Raw genomic sequence first — 25642 nt, forward strand, 5'->3', positions numbered from 1 at the left:
TGTGCTGGCAAAGGACGTGCAGTTTCTGGAGCACCCAAATTCTGACCCCCCAAGGTGCCGTCTGCAGATCCTTTCGGTATAATTTTTAACTCAAACGTGAAAATTAATCCATAATTTTCATTCTAATTAAATAATCAGCAAAACAAAACAAAACAAAACAAAACAAACAAAAAACTACAAAGCAGTCAGGCAGCTCTTGAAAGAAAATGTTCTACTAAAGCCTTAGGAATATACTAAGATTTTATGAACTTTATAATGGATAGTAAGATGTACTCTAGACCCACGTGATACTTTACATGATATCATGTTAAGACACTGTGATTCTAAGTGAGCTTTATATCTCTAACCAATGGGAAGAATGGAAGAAAGAAGTTAATTTAGTTTTACTTAATTTATTATTACTTATTTGAGAGAGAGTGCTGCACGTGGGGTGGGGAGGGCAGAAGAAGAGAGAGAGAGAGAGAGAGAGAGAGAATCTCAAGCAGGCTCAACACTCAGCGTGGAGCCCAATGGGGGGCTCGATCCCAAGACCCTGGGATCGTGACCTGAGCTGAAATCAAGAGTTGGACGCTCAACGGACTGAGCCACCCAAGCGCCCCTGGAAGAAAGAAGTTAATTTTATAATACTCACAATTTTCACACTCAGGCTTGAAACTCCATGATCATGAAGTTCATCCTCAAACAGGAGAACTTCTTCAAAAAACTTAATCTGTTCTCTGGCTTTCAGTTTCTCCGTATCTATATGGTCTGTTGTAGGTACGACCTGAAAGAAAAAATTTCGGAAGGAACATGTGAAAATTTAAGGAGCTGGAGACACAGGAAAACAGTCTTCCCACCAGTCTTTTCTGCATGGCCAAAGCACACAGCTCTACACCTGGGTGTCCTCAGTAGACACAAAAGATGAGGTGTGTGCCTTGTCCCTCAAACGCTGACAACACTACAGGTGGCTGATACTGTAGCCTTACAAGACAGAGTCAAAATTCTTCAGCTTTCATATAAGTCAAGTTAAAATCAAGTGTTCTGTTGTGATTATGAGAAAAATCAGTCCTCTGAACATTAGTCAGTGTGATGGACGACTGCTATCATAGACACCCAAAGCGGTTTTGTGCGGTGAAAGTCTACTTGTAAAAAAACATCGGTATGGAACTTACAAAAAATTCCCATTAGAGTCTTGCTATGTATTTTAGATTCGCAGCCTAGCTCCCCCAAGCCTAGAAAACAGTGTTTTAAATAATGAGGTAAATTAAGAACTTTCCGAGAAATTCTGAGGGAAGAACTCCTAGCATCCTGGGCTTCTGAGGATGCTGGCCAGTTTTTCACTGTGTTATTTCGCAGCTCACGGACACACATATTCACAACCCAACAAGAGCGTCACCAATGCTAATAAGGCAGGTCCTATCGGTAGCTCACTAAATTGGTAGCTCACATCATTCTTTACTCCATCCAATTTCACTACAAAATGTTGAGCTTTTCCATTCTTTGACATAGTTGTATCATAAATTAACACAATGAGGGCGCCTGGATGGCTCAGTCAGTTGAGCGTCCGACTTCGGCTCAGGTCATGATCTCGCAGTCTGTGAGTTTGAGCCCCGCGTCGGGTTCTGTGCTGAGAGCTCGGAGCCTGGAGCGTGCTTCGGATTCCGTGTCTCCCTCTCTCTGCCCCTTCCCCGCTCATGCTCTGTCTCTCTCTCTCTCAAAAATGAATAAACGTTAAAAAAATTTTTTTTAAATATTTGGAAGAGAAAATAATTAGATAAAACATGCGTTAAGGATATTGATTATATTTATCTATACTATCTTCTTCATTTACAAGGACAAATATATTTAAAACACATTTGCTCTTTCTCTTTTCTCTTTCTCAACTCTTTTCATGTTCTCACTAAACTCAGGCATCTGAAAAGGGGAAAAAAACCAAAACCAACAGCTAAATTTAAAATGTAACAAGTACTTCTGACTCCTAGTATTGTCAGAATGAGTAACCCAGACAAAACCTCTTGCTTAAAAGCTGGACGAAGAAACAAAAATTTCTGAAAAGCATCAAACGGTCAAGATCCTGAAGAATTCCTGGACTGAGATCTGCAAGAGGACTGGAACCCAGAAAAAGTGAAAGTGAGCCTGTAGTTGGCTGGCTTTGGCCTTGACGTATCTGTAATGGCCGCTCCAGGGGAGAGGCTGGGGTCTGCTAGTTCCTGGCCCCATCACTGCTCAGTGCTAAGGACAGGGACCTTGGAGAATTCCCCGTGCCCCTCCTGAATTGGGGATGGTACCCTATGGGGCCACACTAGTGTCACAGCTTATGTTACAGGCCCAGAAACCTCAAACACGGGTCCCAGACCAGAGGTTAGCAAATTAAGACCTGTAGGCCAGATGTGGCCAGATGTGGCCCATCACCCATTTTTGCCTGAAATGGGAACTAAGAATCATTTTTACATTTTTTCAATGATTGGAAAAAAAAAAAAGAAAAGAATATTCCAGAGCACATGAAATTCAAATTCATGACATGAAATTCTATGTAAGAATTCACATATATCTCACACTGTGGAACGCACATTTCCATATCCCTAAGTAAAATGTTACCGAAACAAAGCTGTGCCCGTTTGTTTACTTCCTGTCCATGGCTACGTTCAACTACAACAGCAGCTGGGCAGCTGCTCATAAACCCTACCGCCCTCAGAGCCTCAAGTATTTCCTACCTTTACAGAAAGTTTGTACAACTAGGTCTCTGACTCTGAATACCCTCAGGTGCCTGTCAGAACTGCCTTCTGGGGAAAAACATCATCATCCTGGGACTCAAAACTAAGGAGGTCAGGTCCATCAGGAGCCTGCACACCATAAACCAGAACCAACAGAAGAACAGGACAATAGGACAAGACCCAAGGGACCCCAGATACTGGAAATGAGGCCCGAGCTGTTCAGCAACAATGCACGCTAGTTTCAAGGAAATCAAAGCTAAGGCTGAAAAATGCCACAATATACTAGGAAATGTTTTTTGAAAAAGAATTGTGATCAGGTAGGGTCCTGCTGGAGTGTGGTTGCAATGTTCTATTTTTTTTCCTGAGTGGCTACATTTCACAAATCATTACACTGTAACTTCATGTTTTCGGAGTTGTTTGACAACCGTTAAAAGGCTTACAAAAAATATGGAACACCGCATTCTTGACACCTGACAAGAAAAATGAGTCCTAGTTACATCCTTCGAAGAAGTCCTCCCTCACGTCAGATGGAGGTTTATGATAAGGAAGTCACTTGACTTATAGGTGTTTTTAACTTTACCATATAAAGTCAACTAATGCTAAATACTAAGAACCCTATTTTAAATTTGTTTCAAAAATGTCCTCTCTACATATTACCGAAAGCAGTACATATGTGTATGTACACGTTGAGATATATATTTGCCATTTATTTATTTTTTATTTTTTTAACGTTTTTATTTATTTTTGAGACAGGGAGAGACAGAGCATGAACAGGGGAGGGTCAGAGAGAAGGAGACACAGAATCTGAAACAGGCTCCAGGCTCTGAGCTGTCAGCACAGAGCCCGACATGGGGCTCGAACTCACGGACTGTGAGATCATGACCTGAGCCGAAGTCGGCCACTTAACCGACTGAGCCACCCAGGCGCCCCTATATTTGCCATTTAATATATATATATATAGGGGCGCCTGGGTGGCGCAGTCGGTTAGGCGTCCGACTTCAGCCAGGTCACGATCTCACGGTCCGTGAGTTCGAGCCCCGCGTCGGGCTCTGGGCTGATGGCTCAGAGCCTGGAGCCTGTTTCCGATTCTGTGTCTCCCTCTCTCTCTGCCCCTCCCCCGTTCATGCTCTGTCTCTTTCTGTCCCAAAAATAAATAAACGTTGAAAAAAAAAAATTTAAAAAAAAAAAAAAAAAAAAAAAAAAAAAATATATATATATATATATATATATATATATATATATATATATATATATATAAAGTAAGGACAAGAAAGTTTTTTTCTTTTCGTTTTTTTTTTTTTAAGTTTATTTAGTCATTTTTGAGAAAGAGAGAGAGAGCAAGCATGCACACGAGCAGGGAAGGGGCAGAGAGACGGGGAGAGTGAATCCCGAGCAGGCTCCATGCCGCCAGCACAGCTCAAAGCCCGACGTGGGGCTCGAACCCCCAAAGCATGAGATCATGACTTGAGCCTAGATGGACAGTCTGACGCTTCACCCACCGAGTCACCCAGGTGTCCTAGGATGCCTTAATAAAATTGCCTTTATGCACCCCCCCCCCAAAAAAAAAGTACCAATTGTCAGTTTTTCAAGATGAAAAAGTTCCGGAAACTGGCTGCACAACAGTATGAATATGCTTATTTACCACTAACTTAATATATTTAGAAATTAAGATGGTAAGTTTTGTTGTTTTTTACCACAGTAAAAAAAAAAAAAAAAGTTCAAAACTCCTTCACACTGAAGGAGTTGGCAAATGTTCCAACATGCTTTAAAAAAAATGCTTTTTAAATGCGTGGACATTACACACATTTTATTCCAAAAAAGCAATATAATTAAAAGAGGCAGTCTTCTACTCTATTCTCCTACAATGTCAGTTTACGTATTTAACCGAAAAGAAGAAAATGGCCACATTTTGCCAGGTACCTTTTAGGCATCTGACCTCCTAACATTCCTTAAAAACATTTTTTTTGGGGCGCCTGGGTGGCGCAGTCGGTTAAGCGTCCGACTTCAGCCAGGTCACGATCTCGCAGTCCGTGAGTTCGAGCCCCGCGTCAGGCTCTGGACTGATGGCTCGGAGCCTGGAGCCTGTTTCCGATTCTGTGTCTCCCTCTCTCTCTGCCCCTCCCCCGTTCATGCTCTGTCTCTCTGTCACAAAAATAAATAAACGTTGAAAAAAAAATTAAAAAAAAAAAAACAAAACATTTTTTTTAATGTTTATTTATTTTTGAGAGAGACAGAGACAGAATGGGAGTGGGTTAGCTATTAGCACAGAGCCCAACGCGGGGCTTGAACTCACAAGCTGTGAGATCTGACCTGAGCCGAATTCGGATGCTCAACTGACTGAGCCACCCAGGCGCCCTATGACCTCCTAACATTCTTATACCATAATCTTTGAGATGTTCCTACGGTGGCCCAGCCAATACATAGCAAAGCTGGATTTGAGTGCAGCCAGCACAACTCTATGGCTGGCTTTCTTCTCTTAAATTATGCTACAACTCACGAGCAAGAGGTAAAACAACTCAAAAAAGAGTGAGAAAGCACTACACACACACACACACACACACACACACACACACACACACACACCAGCAGCTCCCAGCAATTAAAAGGCAAGAATTTAAGTGCAAAAGGAAAGGCTTCATTCTAATGCCTCATTCTGACATTCTTACTGTTCATATAAGATATATTCTCCTACACAGGCATATATTTCCTATATACACCAGGGCTTTTGATTTCAGAAAGGGTGTAAGCATTAAATAATTTAAAATCCCAAGTAATATCATAGATCAAAAAAACCCTTAGGTATTAAGAAAGTGAAATGCAAAAGATGTGCCCGTGGAGTGATCTTCCACATACAACATGCTTACCAATAAGCTACAGCATTGGTATTATGTTATCAAGAGATACATACTTTAAGATCTTGAACCTATTTCTTCATCCACGAAACGAGGATAAGAAGGCCTATCCTACAAGGTTATTTTGAAGATTAAGCAACAAAGTTTTAACACTTTTGCCTAGAAAACAGGTACTGAAGGGGCTCCTGGGTGGCTCAGTCGGTTAAGCATCCGACTTCGGCTCAGGTCAGGATCTCATGGTTCGTGAGTGTGAGCCCTGCGTCGCGCTCTGTGCCGACAGCTCAGAGCCTGGAGCCTGCTTCGGATTCTGTGTCTCCCTCTCTCTGTCCCTCCCTTGCTCATGCTCATGCTCTGTCTCTCTCACTCTCAAAAATAAACATTAAAAAAATTAAAAAAAAAAAAAAAGATACTCAATTTTTTTTTTTTTTTTTTTTTTTTTTTTTTTTATTTTTTTTTTATTTTTTTAATTTTTTTTTTTTTTTTCTTAACGTTTATTTATTTTTGGGACAGAGAGAGACAGAGCATGAACGGGCGAGGGGCAGAGAGAGAGGGAGACACAGAATCGGAAACAGGCTCCAGGCTCTGAGCCATCAGCCCAGAGCCTGACGCGGGGCTCGAACTCACGGACCGTGAGATCGTGACCTGGTTGAAGTCGGACGCTTAACCGACTGCGCCACCCAGGCGCCCCACTCAATTTTTTTAAGAAAGCAAAGGAACGTACTCACAACTCTGTTTAGACCATAAAGCAAGAATAAATATTTAGATACTATATCTATATATCTACTTCTAGTCTTGGTATTTCAATAATATTACTTTAGTTCCCCTGACACTTGAGATATATTATTAATAACAGCAGCTACCATTTATTGAGATCTTGCTGTATAACAGACACTGTGCTAAACACTTTACATATATAATCTTATTTACTTCCCACAACTGCTATTATCCAGTCTACCAAAGCGAGAAACAGTATTCAGCAAGATTAAATTGCTTTTCCAAGTCGAGTGATGGTGCTGGGATCTGAACCCAGGCCTGCCAAAGCCTGAACTCCAGTGAGTAGGTGATCACACCGCTATTTGTCAACAACGCCTCAGAACAAATTGCATTACAGGCGGAAGTTGTCAGGAAGAGGACTGAACACACGCTTTTCACCTCCCACTACTCTCCTTTTCCCGTTTCTACTGCCGTGGTTCTAGTTCCTCCGTCACAGCTAATGGTACTTCATAACCTAGAGGAGGCTTTTTAGGAGTCATCATTCCTGCACAGGGTTAAAACATGTTCCCATTTCTTCACTCCCGGCAATGAAATATCAAATGGACTGTGTTCTTTACAAAGTTTTTCAACCCGGAGTGAGACAGAAAGGAGAACGTTCATCTGTGAGAAGTAGTAAGGGGCTGACATAACCTTGCTCCCCATAGACTGTAAAAGAGGGATTTTTGTCTGTTCTCTGCTGTATCCATGGCTCCTAGGATTGGTGCCTGGCACAGAGAAGAGCTCAAGAGCGAGTCAGTGAGTGAATGAATACATGTTCTCTCAAAAAATGTGTGTATTTGTCTCAGAAGCAGCACAGAAAAATAGGTAAAGCTTGGATTATAAGAGCGGCAAAAACTGAGAACTGAATTCCTGCTTTAAGTTCTGTCTTCCCAAGACTAAAAATCTCTGTAGAGACCAGAAGCCCATACACAACTCATCTCCTTAACATTTCTGCCTAAGCACCAACACGTGATATAGGGTCTCCAATAAATATTTCATCTACGGTAAAATAATTTTGTTCTCCATAATGTCATCTCTGATCATCAGAGACATGCAACCTAAGCCAGATTTTCATTTCAGTCATACGGTCTGATTTCGAAATGTAGCTAAGCTCCCAATACGACACCAACCAAATCCACTTTCCCAGCGTCATTCACCGCGAAGCGAATCTCTTCCTAAGTAGGACTCACACAGATGCAACTTCACATTATTAATACGGGGCTTTCGAATTCACCTAGAGCTTTCCCACAGATTATCTCCTATCAAAACTGTGACGTGAGGTAAATATGTCTGTTTACCCAAATTACTAATAAATTGAGACTCAGATTCAGTAACTGGCCTGGAATCATACCAGGTTCACACATAGTGCAGGAAGGACAAAAACATAAGCGGTCTGAACAAAGGTCCTATCTGCCCACCTACCTGTTCATCTGGAAAACCGTAAGCTATTAACTAGCAGGTTCTGTCTCAATCACCCAATTAACCACACCAAGAACAGATACACATTTGAATGCTTCTTTTTTTTTTTTCATGTTTATTGTTGAGAGACTGAGACAGAGCGTGAGCAGGGGAGGGGCAGAGAGAGAGGGAGACACAGAATCGAAAGCAGGCTCCAGGCTCTGAGCTGTCGGCACAGGGCCCGACACGGGGCTCGAACCCAGGAGCTGTAAGATCATGACCTGAGCGGAAGTTAGACGCTTAATCGATTGAGCCGCCCAGGTGCCCTTTGAATGCTTCTTGACAGTGATAACGATAACATTAAGGCAATTTGCCATGGTTACTTTTGAGAATAAAAATGGTTTCACTGTGGCCTTCTTATTTTCGGCTTATAATCAATTAGCAAAACCCCTTCACACTAGGTTCTGAAGCTTCCCCTCACTAGAAAGAAAGTGGGATGAAAGTAGTAGCAAAAATAATCCATTACTAGAAAGTTCTAATGCTGAGACTGTCCAAGACAGTTAATGACTTTATCATAAAAGCAAAAAATAAAGATTTACCTTTAACTTAAGTGATTCTCCAAGTAACGTTCCCTTATAATCCGTTGTGTAGGTCCAATCGTATGGTTTAATAACTTCCTTGGAGTGTTCGCCCTCCGTCCTCAAATATTAAAATGAGAAGGATCAGATTCAGTGATGCAGAATATAGACTGTCTGTATTCATATATCACACCAAGTTACACTCTACAAATAATGCAAACATCCTAATCAATACATACACATACTTGTCATAATTCACTAATACAAGATCCTTCTTGGTTTGTCTGCATATTTACAGTTATTAAACTTGTCATATGCTGATGTGGTCCCTCCAATTAGTTAGTATACTCCTTGAGGACACAGTTTAAAGGCGTTATTGGGGCACCTGGGTGGCTCAGTCGGTTAAGCGTCCGACTTCAGCTCAGGTCAAGATCTCGCGGTCCGTGAGTCCGTGAGTTCGAGCCCCGTGTCGGGCTCTGGGCTGATGGCTCAGAGCCTGGAGCCTGCTTCTGATTCTGTGTCTCCCTTGCTCTCTGACCCTCCCCCGTTCATGCTCTGTCTCTCTCTGTCTCAAAAATAAATAAACGTTAAAAAAAAATTAAAAAAAAAAAAGGCGTTATTATACTTCTTGGTATCTTGCAAGGTACCTAGTATACGACAGGCACAAAGTAAATAACTGCCAATTTGATTATCAAAGAAAACACATTTTTCTTTATTTTAATGCTCCTCACATTTACAGTTCAAATCATCAGTAAACATTTTTCTTCAAAAACAGGAACAGTGAAGTACACAGCCTATTGTGCCTTCACCAAGGAACACTGAAAGCTCAAAAATGTAAACCTTGCATGGCTCAACTCAACCGTAATTCAATTTAACCCAACAAGTATTTAAAAGGTAGGGTAACTAATCTCCGTTTTATGGATGGGAAAAATGACTTCTAGAATGATCCAACTATTAAGTTAATAATAATACCTGCCCTTCACTCTCATAAAATACACATATCATGACAGATTTCTTTCAACTCTTCTTTTTCATTTTTTTTTTTAATGTTTATTTATTTTTGAGAGAGAGAAAGAGAGAGAGTGCAAGCAGGAGACGGGCAGAGAGAGGGGGACACACTGAATCCAAAGCAGGCTCCAGGCTCTGGGCTGTCAGCTCAGAGCCCGACGTGGGGCTCGAACTCACGAACCGCAAGATCATGACCTGAGCCGAAGTCAGATGCCTAACCGACTGAGCTACCCAGGCGCCCCACTCTTCTTTTTCACTTAACCCATAAATCTTACCTGCTTTCTTGCCACTCTTCGGCACAGGCTACTTTAAGCATTCCTTGATAGTTGTTTACACATCTTAAGGCATCCGTAGCGTTGAACTCAATCCCAAAGCCAGAGCCGTGCTGGATTCTTAAAACATTGTCTCCAAACATCATTTCAGGCAGAGATGGCATATGTAATTCATCGGCTAACCTATGCAAAACCAAAAGTCAGGTAATATTTCCAATATGTGTATAATTATAAAGTGTGCAACAGAGGCAAAAATTTAAATGTGCCCTGAGTAAAGTTCTAAGGGACCCCAAAGAAGGCACGGGACTTTAGTGCAAGTGTTCTACGACAGCCACTTTAGCAGATCAGGTTTTCTTTTCGATTTTCTTTTTTTTAAGACTTCTGGATTTTTTTTTTTTAATGTTTTTTTTTTTAATTTATTTTTGAGACAGAGAGAGAGAGAGCATGAACAGGGGAGGGGCAGAGAGAGAGGGAGACACAGAATCTGAAACAGGCTCCAGGCTCTGAGCTGTCAGCACAGAGCCCGACGCGGGGCTTGAACCCACGAACCATGAGATCATGACCCGAGCCAAAGTCGGACGCTCAACCGACTGAGCCACCCAGGCGCCCCTGGATTTTTTGTTTTAATGTTTATTTATTTTTGAGAGAGTGAGCATGAGCATGAGAGAGGGGGAGAAAGAGGATCCAAAGCAGAGGGCTCCATGCTGACAGGAGAGTGCCCGACACGGGGCTCAAACTCATGAACCCTGAGATCAGGACCCGGGCGGAAGTGGGCCACTTAACCGACTGAACCACCCAGGTGCCCCGAGACTTCTGCATTTTTGAACAGTTACACAGCTATTATTGTTAGGTAAGGTAAAATAACACTATATTAAAGAATATATTCTTACATAAATCCAGTAAAAGATCACACATATCCTAAGACCACAATTACCCTCTTTCTAATTGCTTTAGATTTCCAATCAGACATACCAATCAAGTCTTGCATACATACTAAAAACAAACAAGCCAAGAAAACTACATGAACAAATTAAACAATGGGAAAAAATACTGATTCCTACTAGAAACATCTATTTCATTCCTGGATCATCAAAGGCCCACCACTTTCAAGAATAAATATGGGTTCCAATCCTCCTATGACTGCCTAGGAGATGATCTAACATACCACAGTCTTATGTTTCCATAAGCTTCATGTTTCTAGTAGACTTTTTGTTCTTACACAATTATATTAATTAAAGTTATGAAGAAAATATAGCAATTAAAGATGCTGTCTCTTGTAGGAAAACAACTTTTCCAGTATAATTCTCAACTTGTCACGTTTTATTTTTTTTAATGTTTTATTTTATATTACAGAGAGAGAGAAAGAGAGACAAAGCGTGAGCAGGGGAGGGGCAGAGAGATGGAGACAGAATCCAAAGCAGGCTCCAGGGTCCAAGCTGAGACAACTCAACACAGAGCCTGACGCGGGGCTCGAACTCACAAGCAGTGAGATCATGACGCTTAACCAACTGAGCCACCCAGGTGCCCTGCCTTGTCACAAGTTTTAAAAGGTGGTAATGAAGAAGGCAAAAGCACCAAGGCTGATGAGGGAAACCAGCACTTGCTTACATGGATTTCTGGAAGGATTGTGTAAATCTACAGTCTATCCCCTGGGGCACCAATTAGGGAGAAAGCACCAGGAATTTCATCAAATTTATATTCTGACTCCAAAGGGCAGCAATGGGAAATCTGTAATAAAAAAATAATCTCCAATGCAGAAAAGAGCTATACACATTGACATTCAAAATCATCTTATTTATAATAGTAAATGAGAAATACCTGGAATGTCCAAATATAAGGAAATAAACCATAATGGAAACTTCGGTCTATCCATACGATGAATGAAACATTATAGAATCGTTAAAAATGTTTATTTAACAAGAAAATATAATAATGTAGAAAAATGTTTATGACACAATAGTAATAAAAAAGTGGACACATATTTATTACATCTGTGTATGTATGTGTGCATCTATCAGTGATTTAACATTTTAAGCTGCACATCTTTAAGATATCTAATAATGTTAATTGTTCATCATAAATTTAAGTAAAATGTATTCATTATCAGGAAATAGAAAATACTGGGATGCCTGAGTGGTTCAATCGGTTAAATGTCCGACTTTTTTTTTTTTTTAAGCATTTATTTATTTTTGAGAGACAGAGCGCGCGTGGGGTAGAGGCAGAGAGACGAGACACAGAATCCGAAGAAGGTTCCAGGCTCTGAGCGAGCTGTCAGCACAAAGAGCCCGACGTGGCGTTCGAACCATGAGATTATGACCTGAGCTGAAGTCTGATGCTCAACTGACTGAGCCACCCAGGCGCCCGAAGTGTCTGACTCTTGATCTCAGCTCAGGTCTTGATCTCGGGACCGTGAGTTCAAGCCCCCATGTTGGGCTTTGTGCTGGGTGTGAAGCCTGCTTAAAAAAAAAAAAAGGAAATAGAAAATATCAAGTACTGGAGAGATTAACACACCTATGTTCATAGCAGCACTATTCACAATTGCCAACATGTGGAAACCACCTAACGTCCACTCACAGATGTACAAAAAAAAATAACATGGTTTATCCACACAATGGAACACAATGCAACCTTAAAAAAAAGAAGGAAATTCTGCAATATGCAACAACGTGGATGAGCCTTCAGGGCCTCATAAACCAGTCCCAGAAAGACAAACGCTGCATGATTCTACTTAAATGATGTATCTAAAATAGTCACATTTACAGAATCACAAAATGGAATTGTGGGGGCGCCTGAGTGGCTCAGTCGGTTAAGCGTCCGACTTCAGCTCAGGTCATGATCTCACGGTCCGTGAGTTCGAGCCCTGCGTCGGGCTCTGTGCCGACAGCTCGGAGCCTGGAGCCTGCTTCGGATTCTGTGTCTCCCTTGCTCTCTGCCCCTCCCCCAGTCTCGTTCTGTCTCTCTCTATCAAAAAATGAATAAATGTTAAAAAAAATTTTTTTTTAAAAGTGGAACGGTGGTTACTAAAGGTTGGGGGGGTGGGGAAAGAAGTTACTAATCAACAGACACAAATTTTCAGTCAAGCAGAGGAATAAGCTCTAGAAATCTGCTGTACCTGTAGTTAATAACAAAGCACTGTAAACTTAAAAACGTGTAAAGAGGGGAACTACAAAAGACCCTGAATAGCCAAAGCAATCTTGAGAAAGAAGAACAAAGATAGAGGTATGAGGCTCCCTGATTTCAACAAAGCCATAGTAATCAAAACAGTACAGTGCTGGCTCAAAAACAGACACACTGATCAATGGAACAGACTAGAGAGGCCAGAAATAAGCCCACACTTATATGGTCAATTCATCTCTGACAAAGGAGGCAAGACTATGCGAAGAGGAAAAAAATAGTCTCTTCAATAAGTGGTGTAGGGAACACTGGAAAATTACATGCAAAAGAATGAAACTGAGCGTTGCCTGGGTGGCTCCGTTGACTGAAAATCCGACTCTTGATTTTGGCTTGGGTCATGATCCCAGCGTCATGAAATCCAGCCCCGTGGCGGGCTCCATGCACTGAGCATAGCGCTTGCTTGCTTGAGATTCTCAGTCTCTCTCCCTCTCCCTAACTCATGCACACACACACGCTCTCTCTCTAAAACATAAACAAAGAAAAAGAATGAAACCGAACCACTTTCTTACACCATACACAAAAATAAAATCAAAATTCAAAATAGATTAAAGACAGTTTCATTGTAAGCCCAGAAACTATAAAACTCCTAGAAGGAAATATTGGGCAATAAACTCCTTGACATCAGTCTTAGCAAGATTTTTTGGATCGGTCTCCTCAAGCAAGGGCAACAAAAACAATAAATAAATGGGACTCCATAAAACTAAAAAGCTTTTACAGAGCGAAAGAAACCATCAACAAAATGAAAAGGCAATTTACCCAATGGGAAAAGATATTTGCAAATGAAATAACCAATAAGGGATGAATATCCAAAATATGTAAAGAACTCACACAACTCAATAAAAAAAAAAAAAAAAACCACCCAAACAATCTAATTAAAAATGGGAAGAGCAGCTAAAAAATAAAAATAAAAATGGGCAGAGCAGCTGAATAGACATTTCTCCAAAAAAGCCATACGGACACATGAAAAGATGCTCAACATTACTAATCATCAGGAAAATGCAAATCAAAACCCTATTGAGATATCCGCCTATCAGAATGGCTAAAATTAAAGAGACAAGAAATAACAAGTGTTAACAAGGATGTGGAGAAAAGGGAACCCTCATATACTGTTGATGGGAATACAAAATGGTGCAGCCATTTTGCAGTCTATGGAAAAGACTATGGAGGTTCCTCCAAAAATTAAAACTAGAACTACCATACGATCCAGCGATTGCACTTGTGGGTATTTATTTGAACAAAACAAAAACACCAATTTGCAAAGATATATGTACCCCTATGTTCACTGCAGCATTATTTACAATAGCCAAGATATGAAAGCAACTGGTGTCCACCGAAGGATAAATGGATAAAGATATAAATATAGACAGATATATACACACACACACACTTCCAAGAAAAAAAAGTGCAAACTCCCAAGGGGGGAAAAAATTTATTACAAACATAGATCTCATGTTAAGTATTTCTACTACAATAAAGCAAAATTAAAAAAAATTTTGTTTAATGTTTATTCATTGTTGAGAGAGAGAGGGAGAGAGAGAGAGAGAGAGAGACAGGGGAGAGTGCATGGGGGAGGGGCAGAGAAAAGAGGGGACAGAGGATCCAAACTGACAGCAGAGAGCCGGGTGCATGTGAGGCTCGAACTCACAAACCATGAGATCATGAACTGAGCCCAAGTCTGACCAGGCCACCGAGGGGCCCCTAAACCAAGATTAAAAAAAAAAAAAAAATACTTTAAATACTTCAAAGATTAAATAAGATGAAGACTGAATGTATTAGAACAAAAATCCCATAAAAAAGCAATTAAATAAATGTTAACTACTTAATGGAATAATGCACACATGAAATAAGATGTGATTCTGAATTTTCCCCAATATACCTGAAAAAATCTAGGGGTCTTACAAAATACTCCGGTTATGTACATAAAATAATTAGTCACTAATTTACATTGCTAAACCATCCTTTCTTGACCCTTTTCCCTGGTGACTTCCTCTGCCTGAATCTTAAAATACCCTAGGGTTCCCTAGGATACCATCCCATAACCTTTCCTTTTCTTCAGGATGACTTCTACATGATCCTAGTTCACGCCCAAGGCTCCAGGTGTCAACAATAAGCTGATGATTCCCAAATCTAAACCCACCGACAGTCATTTTTTGGAGTTCCAAGACAAATGCCCACCACTCTAGGACCCCCACGCGACTCACACTTCAACCATCTAAACTCACCCTCTAGCCAACAACTGCCCCCATCTGTTCCTCCTCCTGTGCCCACCGTGGTCAATGGCGAGGCTTCCCATTCCTATTCCCAAGGCAGAAATCTTCTCATCGGCATAGATTTCTCCTCTCTCCTCCCTCCTCCTGCCAAGTGGCCATCCGGGCACTTAATCTCCTGAAACCTCTCCTCTTCTCTGCCCTTTCTAACTGGTCTCCTTACCCAGTCCTGTGGCCTTCCGATCCGTCCTCCGCATCACACACCCCCCCCCCCAACCCCCGAGAAATCTTTCCGAGTGCACATCTGCCCATGTCACTCCTTCGTACAAAAGGACACCGGTGGGAGCCCCCATACAATACCAACTCCTTAGCCTGGCATACAAATTCCCTCAGTAGCTCCACTCCCCTGGGGCCCTCCCAATTCCCACCACTCCCGCTCTGGTACCTCTCGCTCCAACCAGGCAGAAACGGTTCTTCGAACAAATGGAGGCCCGCACTCCCCGGCCTCCCGGCTTTACACGTGTCCCCTGACAGCCCCAAACTCTGTCCAGATCCTGTTCAGGCATCACAAACGCCTCACGGCTCGCCCCATGCCTGGCCTCCCGGCTTCACACACGCGACCACCCCCACCCCGTGCCTCTGATTTTTATCAAGATCCACTCGGCATCCGAATTTCCCGGACGCCTTGTCCCCTCTCAACGATCTCAAATGACCTCGCGTACACGTCTCTATCCGTTATTCACCCGGCATTACAATGGCCTCTCCGTCTCTCTCCTAAGACGGTGAATTCCTGCAAGAAGCTCTTTCATCTGCCGTATCTCAAGCGCCTGGCACAGCACCTGACGCGCTCAAAATCCAAGCACATGTATCATCCCCGCTATCGACCCCCAAGAAAACCGGTCCCAGCCACTCAGGAAGCAACGGTCTAAAGGTGTGGCAGGCTGGGGCAGGTAGGGACCTGCGGCGAGGGCGAAGTCCACTGCAACAGTGCTCAAACCCGGGCGGAGTGACAGTTGCACGAAGGCAGCGCCTGGAGAACCCCCCACCGCAGGGCGGGAGGTGGCGACAGGATTCTCTCCCGATGTCATTCGAAGGTCCCGTCCTCAGGGACGGAGCCTCCGCCCCGGGGAGGGTTGGGGCTGCGTGCAGCTCGCCCTGCCTCCCGCCCAGGCCCAGCTCCCCGGCCCGCGCCCCGCGCCGCGTCGCGTCCCGAGTCCCGGAGCCTCACTTCTCCACATCCGCTGACTTCATGATGTGGGTTTTGGCCGCCGTCAGCTTCCAGGGCCCGAAGGAGAAGTTCTGGTGGCTGCTCTGGAAGCCGTGGATCATCATGGCCGAGGCGGCGCCGGCGCGGGCCTCGCGGAACAGGCTGGAGCAGCGGCGGCAGCGGCGGCGGCCGACACCGGTTCCTCCGCCTCCGTCCAGCCCAACCCCCTCAGCTTCCGAGCCGTCCATGCCCGGCCCCTTCCCGCCCCGCCCCCTGCCGGCCGACCCGGACGCAGGCCCTCCTTTCCGCCTACCCCGCCCTTTCGATTTTTGCTTCCGGGACCAGTCGCCAATGTTGCGTGACCCACGTCTTACGTCACGATGCACCGGAAAACAGAATAGGGGAGAAAACGCTGAGGGGCGGGGCTTCGGCGGCAGTGGGTGTGGTCAGGGACGCACCGCTCCCGTCCCTGGACTCATTGGATCGTCATCCGATACTTGCTGGTACCTCCGGGAGTACTTAAGGGAATGCCGGAAGTGGAGAAAGCGAGTTCTACAAGGACTTTCCGGACCTCGCAAAGCAGTGTGATTACCTTGCATTTTGGCGAATCGTTGTGCAAAGGAGAGGCCCCTATATTCTTCTGTTGAGGCCACAAAGCAGAAATCCTTGTAATTCAGGAGGTCCTGCACCAAGCGTTACATGATTTAGAAGCGGACACGTAACTACTGTTGACTAAGACAGACTCCTGTCAAAAATTTCATCCTTCGGACAGGTCGAGGCTCTCCTGGTCTAGGCCCTTGATATGGTGGAAGCGATACCGGAGAGACCGGTGTTAAATCCACTTCTGCAGTGCTGTTTTGTGCATCCTTGGGCAAATCACTTAACTAATGATTTGGGGTTCAGTTGCCGCAAACCGGCATGGCTTGGTGTTAGGACATTTCCCCAATCTGTCTTTCCGGTCTCATTTCCAGAAACTCCCTCTTAGCCCTACCCATCTGCACTCAGCCTTACTTCTAAGCCCTTATTCTTGCTGTTCTCTTAAACCTATTAAGCGTATTCAGACCTATCCCGTTTCGGACTCAACCTGGCACCTTTTAAAAATATAGATTCTCCAGCCCCTGGGCCTCACCCTAGCCAAGGAATGATTCGCCTTGATCAGATACGTCTTCAAAAGGCTTTTCCTAAACCTTGGAGCTGGATTTACTTACTTCTTTCTCTGGGCCAACATGTTTATTTAAATCAACTTCAGTGTCCACTCATCCAAATGATTGTCAAAATGTAAGCACCTGCTATTTTCCAACTATTCGTTTTATTACAAAAATAGCACTCTCACCCTGTCTTACAACAGAGCTTGACAATGGAATTCCTAGACATGATTTCAGCGATACAAGGCAGGACTGCCTTCCCCTTGAAATGTATGTTATCTATCTATCTATCTATCTATCTATCTATCTATCCAATTTCATCTAAAATTTCAAATACTCCTAGATAGGGCAATGGGCCACTGATTTGCTTAATCAGTCATTTACATCTTAGTCTAAATGATTTTATTATAGCATTTTCTGTGAGCTGGCCTTGACAGAGAAGTACCAGGCCACACTATCCAGACCTGAGTCAGTGCTTTCCCACCTACGCTTCCAAAACATTTTTCCTCCTCCCAGATTTTCCTAGGCAAGATATGATGAAGACTGCCCATTAGAAGGAGTTTTTAATTTAAATTTAAAATCTAACATTTCAGCCCGTTGTCTCTATGGCCTAAAATTCAGCAACTTATTAGAGTTTTTAAGACTAAAATTCTTGAGAGTACAAAGAAACAAATCTTTAAAGGTACAATTTAAAGCACTCACACATTAGAGGAGTGCCTGGATTGCTTAACTGGTTAAGCATTCGACTCTCGGTTTCAGCTCAGGTCATAATCTCACGGTTCATGAGTTCAAGCCCCCAGTTGGGCTCTGTGCTGACAGCGCAGAGCCTGCTTGGGATTCTCTCTCTCCTGCTCTCTCTGCCCCTGTCCTGCTCATGCTTTCTCTCTCTCTCTCTCAAAATAAATAAATAAACTTAAAGAAAGATAAAGCACTCACACATTAGAAAGAGAGATATTTAGGCATCAACTGGGTACTGTCCGTCCCCATTCAAGTATTATCATGCAAAAACTATCTGCTTTATAAAGCTGGTTCTAGGGAAGGCATAATACCTGGGACTTGATTCTTCAGCTAGATTGGACAAAGGATGTTTGAACCGCAAAATCAAGCCGTCTACCACACAAGTTTGTCAAGATTCAATTCTGAGAACAACCAAGGGTTATTATAGAAATTTGCTCATTACACAGGCTTTTTGGGGCACTGAACTGTGGTGACAGAATCTGTTTTAGGCCTAAGGACACAGCAGGAAATAAGACAGGCAAGATCCCTTTCGTCTTAGAGCTTTCACGATAATGGAGAAGACAGGTAATAAATAAGTAAACAAATATGATTTATAATTTCATAAATGGATAAGTTCTGTGCAGAACATTAAGCAACTTATGTAGAAACAGTTAAGTTGTGTGTGTGTGTGTGTGTGTGTGTGTGTGTGTGTGTCTGTGTGTGTTTGGGGACAGAGAGCAGACTGTACAGATGGAGTGATCAGACGAGCCCATTACTGGGAGTATCTAGGAGATGAGTCGAAAAATGTGGGCATGGGCCAAATTGAGAAGGAACTTGAATGTCATGCTAAAGAACCTGGGACTTTTTCCAATGGGTGATTAGGGGCCACTGCCTCCGTGAGATAGTGTGATGGCCTAAACTTGTGTCTTCAAAGTGAGATCCATGCACACATATCATCATACTGCAAAATGCATTGGAGGGGAGGAAGAAAATATTAATACTTCTATTTATATTTACCTCTCGCCTTTTTTAGTTCTGTTTTTGTGCATGTTTCATAATGTATATAATATATCACATATTCATGTGTATTTTATTTGCAAACAAATATTGGGATGTGTGCTCGATTTTTTACAGATATTAATGTCAAGTGATCAAATGACCTTGTGGACCATCGACCTACTTGAAGGCAGTAGTCGAGGGGTTAGAGAGGCGAGGACAGATATGGGAGAGGGCTAGGTGACTGGTTGGATGTTAGAGAAGCATCCGGTCTGTGGCCTGGATATCACAACACCGATATCAGGGTGCCTGTCAACTGACCTGTGTATTCTGCAATGACAAAGAAAGACAGGGACCCCCATGAGAAAAGACATGATCATATAAAAAGAGAGGAAAAGGAATTTTCTGAGGAAGAGCCTGTGGAAATGAAGTCCGACTTGCTTTGTTCCCCCATATGTGAAATTCCAGATGATGCACATGGGCACGGAATGCTAAGATCTGTGTGAGGCGGGGGCATTTCTAGAAGAAAGATCGTGGTCATTAAACAGTAGATATTGTTCAAGCATGTATATGGCATCAGTTATAATTTGATTTAACTGTCTCTTCTATTTCAGAGTGATTCCCTTCTGCTCTGCAAGAGAGCATGCAGAAAGATGAACCTTCAAACTGCAAACAGTTTGGCCACATTGCCCATCTACAAGGCTGCCCAGCTTCTCCTTCGTTCTAGGGGTTCAGGGTCTGTGAACTGACTCCGATCTGGGAATTAGGGAGCAGCTGTGGCTTCCGTGGCGATCCCAGTTTGTATGTTTTACTATACTCGGGGTTGTGTTGGTAGTACACGTCAAGGGGAACCTTAAGGTATCGCTCATCTATTTCTGGCCTCGGGACCCACTGTCAGTTACCCCTGCATTCCCAAGATCTCTGTGGGTCGACCCGTTCTGATGATCACTCTGTCTTTGCTGCCTATTATAGTCACTGGACTCACCTTGCCTCTGGCCGGTTAAGTACCGCTGTTTGGTTTTTGCCATCTTGGACATCGCTACATCCTCACGGAAATCATGGAGTCCACTCTTAATGGCACATCTCCTATCTCCATCCCTGCCTTGCAGAAGTCAGCCAACGAAACACCTCTCAAGGATGGCGGTGCCCCTTTCGTCAGTGTATTTCTGGGTAAAGGGCATGGACTCTAGTCCTCTCGGGCCACAATTAGGAGGCGGATGAGCAGGTGACGTGAGCGAAATCCATGCCAACGTGCTTGTCCCCTACGTCTTTGCGTTACTTCTACGTTAAATGAAGGAAACTCGGGATCTCTAGTTCTGGCATCACGGGTCATGGTTGCGATCGAGTTGCAGTGAGCCTGCTGAACGAACGAGTCCCAGCTGCTCACACTAGCACATCGAATCCACAGAGCAACGCATTCGGCTCTCTGTAAAATGACATTCCTCCTTCGCTGGACCAGCATCCTCAGCATGGAAATACAGATTTCCAGGAATCTTGCTACTGGTTTCCTGGAATCTTGCCAACGTAAGTTACCAAATTATTGCGATTCGTTTGCTGTTTACAAGTTCTAGATGTGACTCTGCGTCTTGCCCTCTGGATGCCCTGACAGTGAACATAGCTAAGGATCCAGAAGCCACGAGAAGGGGTAGGTGTTGGGCACAGAGAGAACTGGCACCCTCTTGCAAGGTGTCTGCCTCAAAGGAGGTCATCCTAGAGCCTTGAAGCAAACCAGGACCACCTTAAAGACAGGGAGGGGGCTAGCGATTGAGGGAACAGGGTATTTAAAGTTTTCTCAAATCTCACTGCCTCAGCTCTAAACGTCCCACTCGGGGGTCAAATATATGTTCCAAAGTCCCCAAAGAAGCCTGGGAGCTATGGGCACCTGGGTGGCTCGGTCATTTAAGCATCTGACTTTAGCTCAGGTCATGATCTCATGGGGTGTGAGTTTGAGCCCCATGTTGGGCTGTCTGCTGGAGCCTGCTTCAGATCCTCTGTCTCTCTCTCTCTCTCTCTCTGCACCACTCTCTCTCTCTCTCTCTCAACAATAAATAAACATTAAAAAAAAAAAAGAGGCTTGCAGGTCGGCTACCTGCAAGGCCATCACTGTGGCTCATTTTGTGCTATTTTAGCTTCATAGCTCTAACAAGCCAGAGACACTTATAACAGGTGACCATAGACACTCCCTGAATTTCTTGCTTACAGTGCACGAGGCCAAGGATTTAAGCTCTATATTCTATTCCCGTTTAATGTTCCCCCTGAAATTTCCAACATGCGTACTTCCCAAAGCCTATTAGTTTATACGACTACCCTCCTCTCAGACAACATAAGGATCTTGGCGTGCTTTCATCCTGACCGCTCATCTCACTTTATGTATATTATTTTCCTCCTTAAAAAAAAAAAAAATCCATTCTCTGGCTCCCTGTTTTCACTAGCTGCCTAAACTGATTTTTTTTTTTTCAAAAACCGTCAAAAGGAATTGTACTTGTATCAAAAACAAACAGAGGAGGTGGCAGTCGGGACCCTTTGGTCCCTTCCGACGTGGGCAAGGAAAAGAAAAGTTCTTATGAAAGGTGGAGATGGGGCGCCTGGGTGGCTCGGTCAGTTGGGCGTCCGACTCCGGCTCAGGTCATGATCTCGCGGTCTGTGAGTTCGAGCCCCACGTCGGGCTCTGTGCTGACAGCTCGGAGCCTGGAGCCTGCTTCGGATTCTGTGTCTCCCTCTCTCTCTGCCTTCCACCGTTCACGCTCTCTCTCTCTCAAAAATAAACATTAAAAAAAGAAAGGTAGAGAGGAACAGCAGACATGTGAGATGTTTTGTAAGCCCCCCGCAGCAGAGAGAGCAGCTCACAGTGGGTTAGCCTAGGGCCTGGAAGCGTCTCCTGACTTAAATGCCTGTAGAGAATATTAAACACAAAGCACATTCCCTAAGGGAGCATCTTAGTCACGTTACTCTTGGTTGACAGTAACAGAAACCCTCTTCAAACTAGCTTTAGCAAAGTAGTCTATTCTACGTGTTTGAGAAGCTTCCTGGTAGACATCTTGATAGCCGTTTCTTGGTTCACGTTTTAAATTTCCAGAAGGGAGAATCTGACTGGCTCAGCTCGAGTCCCGTGTTCAGCATAGCCCAGTCAGCATGACTAAATGGGGCCACATTAGTACAAGCCTCTCGACTTTGGAGACAATGGTTCTCAGAGATAGATATACACCCCCCACCCCCCACCCCCAGCGTTTGTAACAGTGGGCTTTGGGCTGATTAGGGGAGAAACAGAAGGATTTTTAAGTATGTGTTATAGTTAGTAAAGGCAAGCCCCACTGGGGACGGAAAATATTGGCAGAATGGGATATGAACAAAGAAGTTGCAAGAGAAGTTATGAAATTGTACCTCTACGTACTTTACAGTTTTCTGTGACCCAACACAGACCCAATGTCTCATCAACACTTTGGCAAGGTTTGGGGACCCGCAAAAGGATGGAATAAAGGTGTGCACCAGGTTATTCCGAAAGTCAACATTAAAACTATGTAGGCTCACCAAATTTGCAAAACAGGGGGGGTATCTACTTATAGATCAGTCTTCTAGTCTTCAATAGTTACTGCTGTAACCCGATATACGCCCATTTGGATTAGGAGAAACCCAGTGGATGAGAATGAACACTCCTCCTTAGGCCTCTGAGGCATTTCTTTGAATTTACCCAGGGCCGAGAATCAGTAGCACTGTTTGCGTTAATATTTTGGTCTTTGATGTTCACGTTGGGCATCGCGGGTTTTTTTTTTTTTTTTTAATCTTTTTAACGTTTATTTATTTTTGAGACATGAACGGGGGAGGGTCAGAGAGAGGGAGACACAGAATCCGAAACAGGCTCCAGGCTCTGAGCTGTCAGCACAGAGCCCGACACGGGGCTCGAACTCACAGACCGCGAGATCATGACCTGAGCCGAAGTCAGCCGCTTAAACGACTGAGCCACCCAGGCGCCCCGGGCATCGCGGTTTTAATTACACAAACGTTGTAGCGCTTTGTTGTGTCGTGCATATGATAGAGGGACCCGTTGTGAGTGTAGCTTTAGGCGCATGGCATGCCACAGTGGCAGAAAAGCTGACAGACCGTAAATGACGCTATTTTAGGATCTGTTATAAAGGGAAACAGGGGTACTATCTCTTTGTGACAGTAATGTGAACTTTTGGAGTCACTGGTCCATTTCATAGAGAATTGGTGTCGTTTCAGTACATAGGTGGGCATTTGGGGACCCGGGAAAATATACACACACAAAAGACCTTGATTCGAACGTTATCTGAAAAGGTTGTGAGGAAAATTACCGGATGATTCTTCAACAAGACAGATTACACTTTCGAAAGTGTTTTTATCGCAGTGGACTCTGGTACAGGTAGATGGGTGTGTGTCCCTTAATTCGGGTAACAAATATGAAGTTATAAAACTCCAGAGGATGCACAGATTTACTCGGGGAACTACACCGTATGCTCATGTCTGAAGGCAGGAATGAGCAAGTGAACCAGGGATGCTAAGGCCGCCGGCCGAGAAACACGGATTAAAAACAAAACGAATAGGGGCGCCTGGCTGGCTAAGTCAGAGAAGCATGCGACCCTTGATGTCGGGGTTGTGAGATCGAGCCCCATGCGGGGTGTAGAGATGGCTTAAAATAAGTAAATAAGTAAGTAAGTAAATAAAATAAAATAAAATAAAATAAAAAACAACAACAAAATGAGTATCCGTGCTCTTTTTTTTTTTTTTAATTTTTTTTTTAACCTTTATTTATTTTTGAGACAGAGAGAGACAGAGCATGAATGGGGGAGGGGCAGAGAGAGAGGGAGACACGGAATCGGAAGCAGGCTCCAGGCTCTGAGCCATCAGCCCAGAGCCCGACGCGGGGCTTGAACCCACAGACCGCGAGATTGTGACCTGAGCTGAAGTCGGACGCTTAACCGACTGAGCCACCCAGGCGCCCCTCCATGCTCTTTTTGTCCAGGGATGCTGTGTGGCCAAAATATTTTTCTTTCTTTTTCCCCCCCGCTTCTTTTGTAGCCAAAACAAGGATAAAAGAAACTGAGGCAAGCTACAGGCCGGGAACTTGAATGGCTAAAACAGGCTTTCTTTCTGAAAGCACAAGCCTCATCGTAAATTCAGACCCTGGAGGCAGGGATGAGCTGGTCGAGGCGGGGTGGGGGACAACAGGGCTGAGATCTGGGGGGATCCTCAGTTGCAATCAGGCCTCTTCCTTGGTGGACACAAGCGGACACCTAGCACAGTACCTCGCAAAGGCCCTTGCTCGGTAAGCGGTCCATCGGCATAAATAAATGCAGCCGCAGCAGTGGAGAAAGGCCCAGGGCACGCGGGTCGCTCAGAGCGTCGCTCCTTCTCAAGTGTGGTCCTGAGCCCACGTGCACCCCGGAACCACTTAATCCGCCATCTCCAAGAGTGGGATCTGATTCCAGAGGGGTACTTCGTTTTTAGCAAGCCCTCCACACTAGTCTTAGGTACGTGAAACTCAGAATCTTCAGAACACAGCAACCCCGGAGGCAGCTTTCACCCAGAAAGAGAGAGCACAGGCTGTTGGGAGAAAATGTGATGTCCCTACAAATTGCTGGTCACGGTGTTTTTCTTCTGCCGGGAGGGGTGTGTCGGCATGTATGCACCCCTGTGCGCTTGGAAGGGGTGGAGCCTGATGCTAAACATAGTGATGACCGTAATTATCATGTTTTGGACACCTATTCTGTGTCAGACACTGGGATAAGTTACTTACAAAATGAGTTCATTTAATTCTTTTTTTTTTTTAAGTGTATGTATTTTGGAAGAGGGAGGGGCAGAGAGAGAGAGAGAGAGAGAGAGAGAGATCCAGGGCAGGCTCCGCACTGTCAGCACAGAGACTGACACGGGGCTCGAACCCGCGAGGCGTGAGATCGTGACCCGAGCCAAAATCAAGAGTCGGATGTTGGACAGAGGGAGCCACCCGCGCATCCCCGTGTCATTCTTCACATGAATAGGGGCGCCTGGGTGGCTCCTTCGGTTAAACACTGACTTCGGCTCAGGTCATGATCTCGCGGTTCGTGAGTTCGAGCCCCGCGTCGGGTTCTGTGCTGACCTCTCGGAGCCTGGAGCCTGCCTCAGATGCTGTGTCTCCCTCTCTCTCTGCTCCTTCCCCACTCGTGCGCTGTCTCTCAAAAATAAATAAACATTAGAAAAAAATTAATTCTTAACACGAATAAAATTTAACTTACACTCTTCTTTTACGTTAAAAACACAGTATGATCTCAGCTTCAGCTAACCGTATTTGTGAGACACCTGATGTAGACCGTGACCCATGTCCCGCCAACCTATGCGTAGGGCATCCTAATTTCAGCAAAGGGGCTACAGGTAACTGAAACTGTTCCCGGGGGCCGCCGGGCCAGGATTCTAGATGGGTAGACTATCTGCTGAGCACTGACGTCCCCTGGGTAATGGCAGGACTTAGCAGGGACAGGCAACAGAAGGCCAGTTGCCAAGTCTCTCAGACAGGCCTGGAGACGACAGCGCGGAGGACGGTGGGAGAACGATCAAGTGGGGTGATTTGGCCTCAGAGGGTAGGGGGTTCAGGAGTGTTGGAAAAGCAATGGTTCTGAAGCACCACCGTCGAGTAAGGAGACTGAAGCCCAC

The 25642-nt window shown here is 44.2% G+C and overlaps 1 protein-coding gene and 1 non-coding gene across 2 annotated transcripts in view; both read right to left on the reverse strand.

Annotated features, from left to right (window-relative positions):
* Nucleotides 1-16381, reverse strand: part of TIPRL (TOR signaling pathway regulator) — a 32822-nt gene extending 16441 nt beyond the window's left edge. The window contains exons 1-4 of the mRNA XM_086694333.1: nucleotides 16164-16381; nucleotides 9558-9737; nucleotides 8296-8395; nucleotides 632-763 (exon numbers count right to left, since the gene is read on the reverse strand). Coding sequence (XP_086550459.1) covers nucleotides 632-763; nucleotides 8296-8395; nucleotides 9558-9737; nucleotides 16164-16267 — 516 coding nt within the window. The 5' untranslated portion in view covers nucleotides 16268-16381. The remainder of the gene's footprint in view (nucleotides 1-631; nucleotides 764-8295; nucleotides 8396-9557; nucleotides 9738-16163) is intronic.
* Nucleotides 10075-10159, reverse strand: TRNAQ-UUG (transfer RNA glutamine (anticodon UUG)). Its single transcript has one exon. It is a non-coding gene; the product is annotated as a tRNA-Gln (tRNA).
* Nucleotides 16382-25642: the final 9261 nt, after the last annotated feature.

This window comes from Puma concolor, chromosome E4 (genome assembly GCF_028749965.1).
Source record: "Puma concolor isolate L17-30 chromosome E4, mPumCon1.1.hap2, whole genome shotgun sequence".
Classification (NCBI taxonomy): Eukaryota; Metazoa; Chordata; class Mammalia; order Carnivora; family Felidae; genus Puma; species Puma concolor.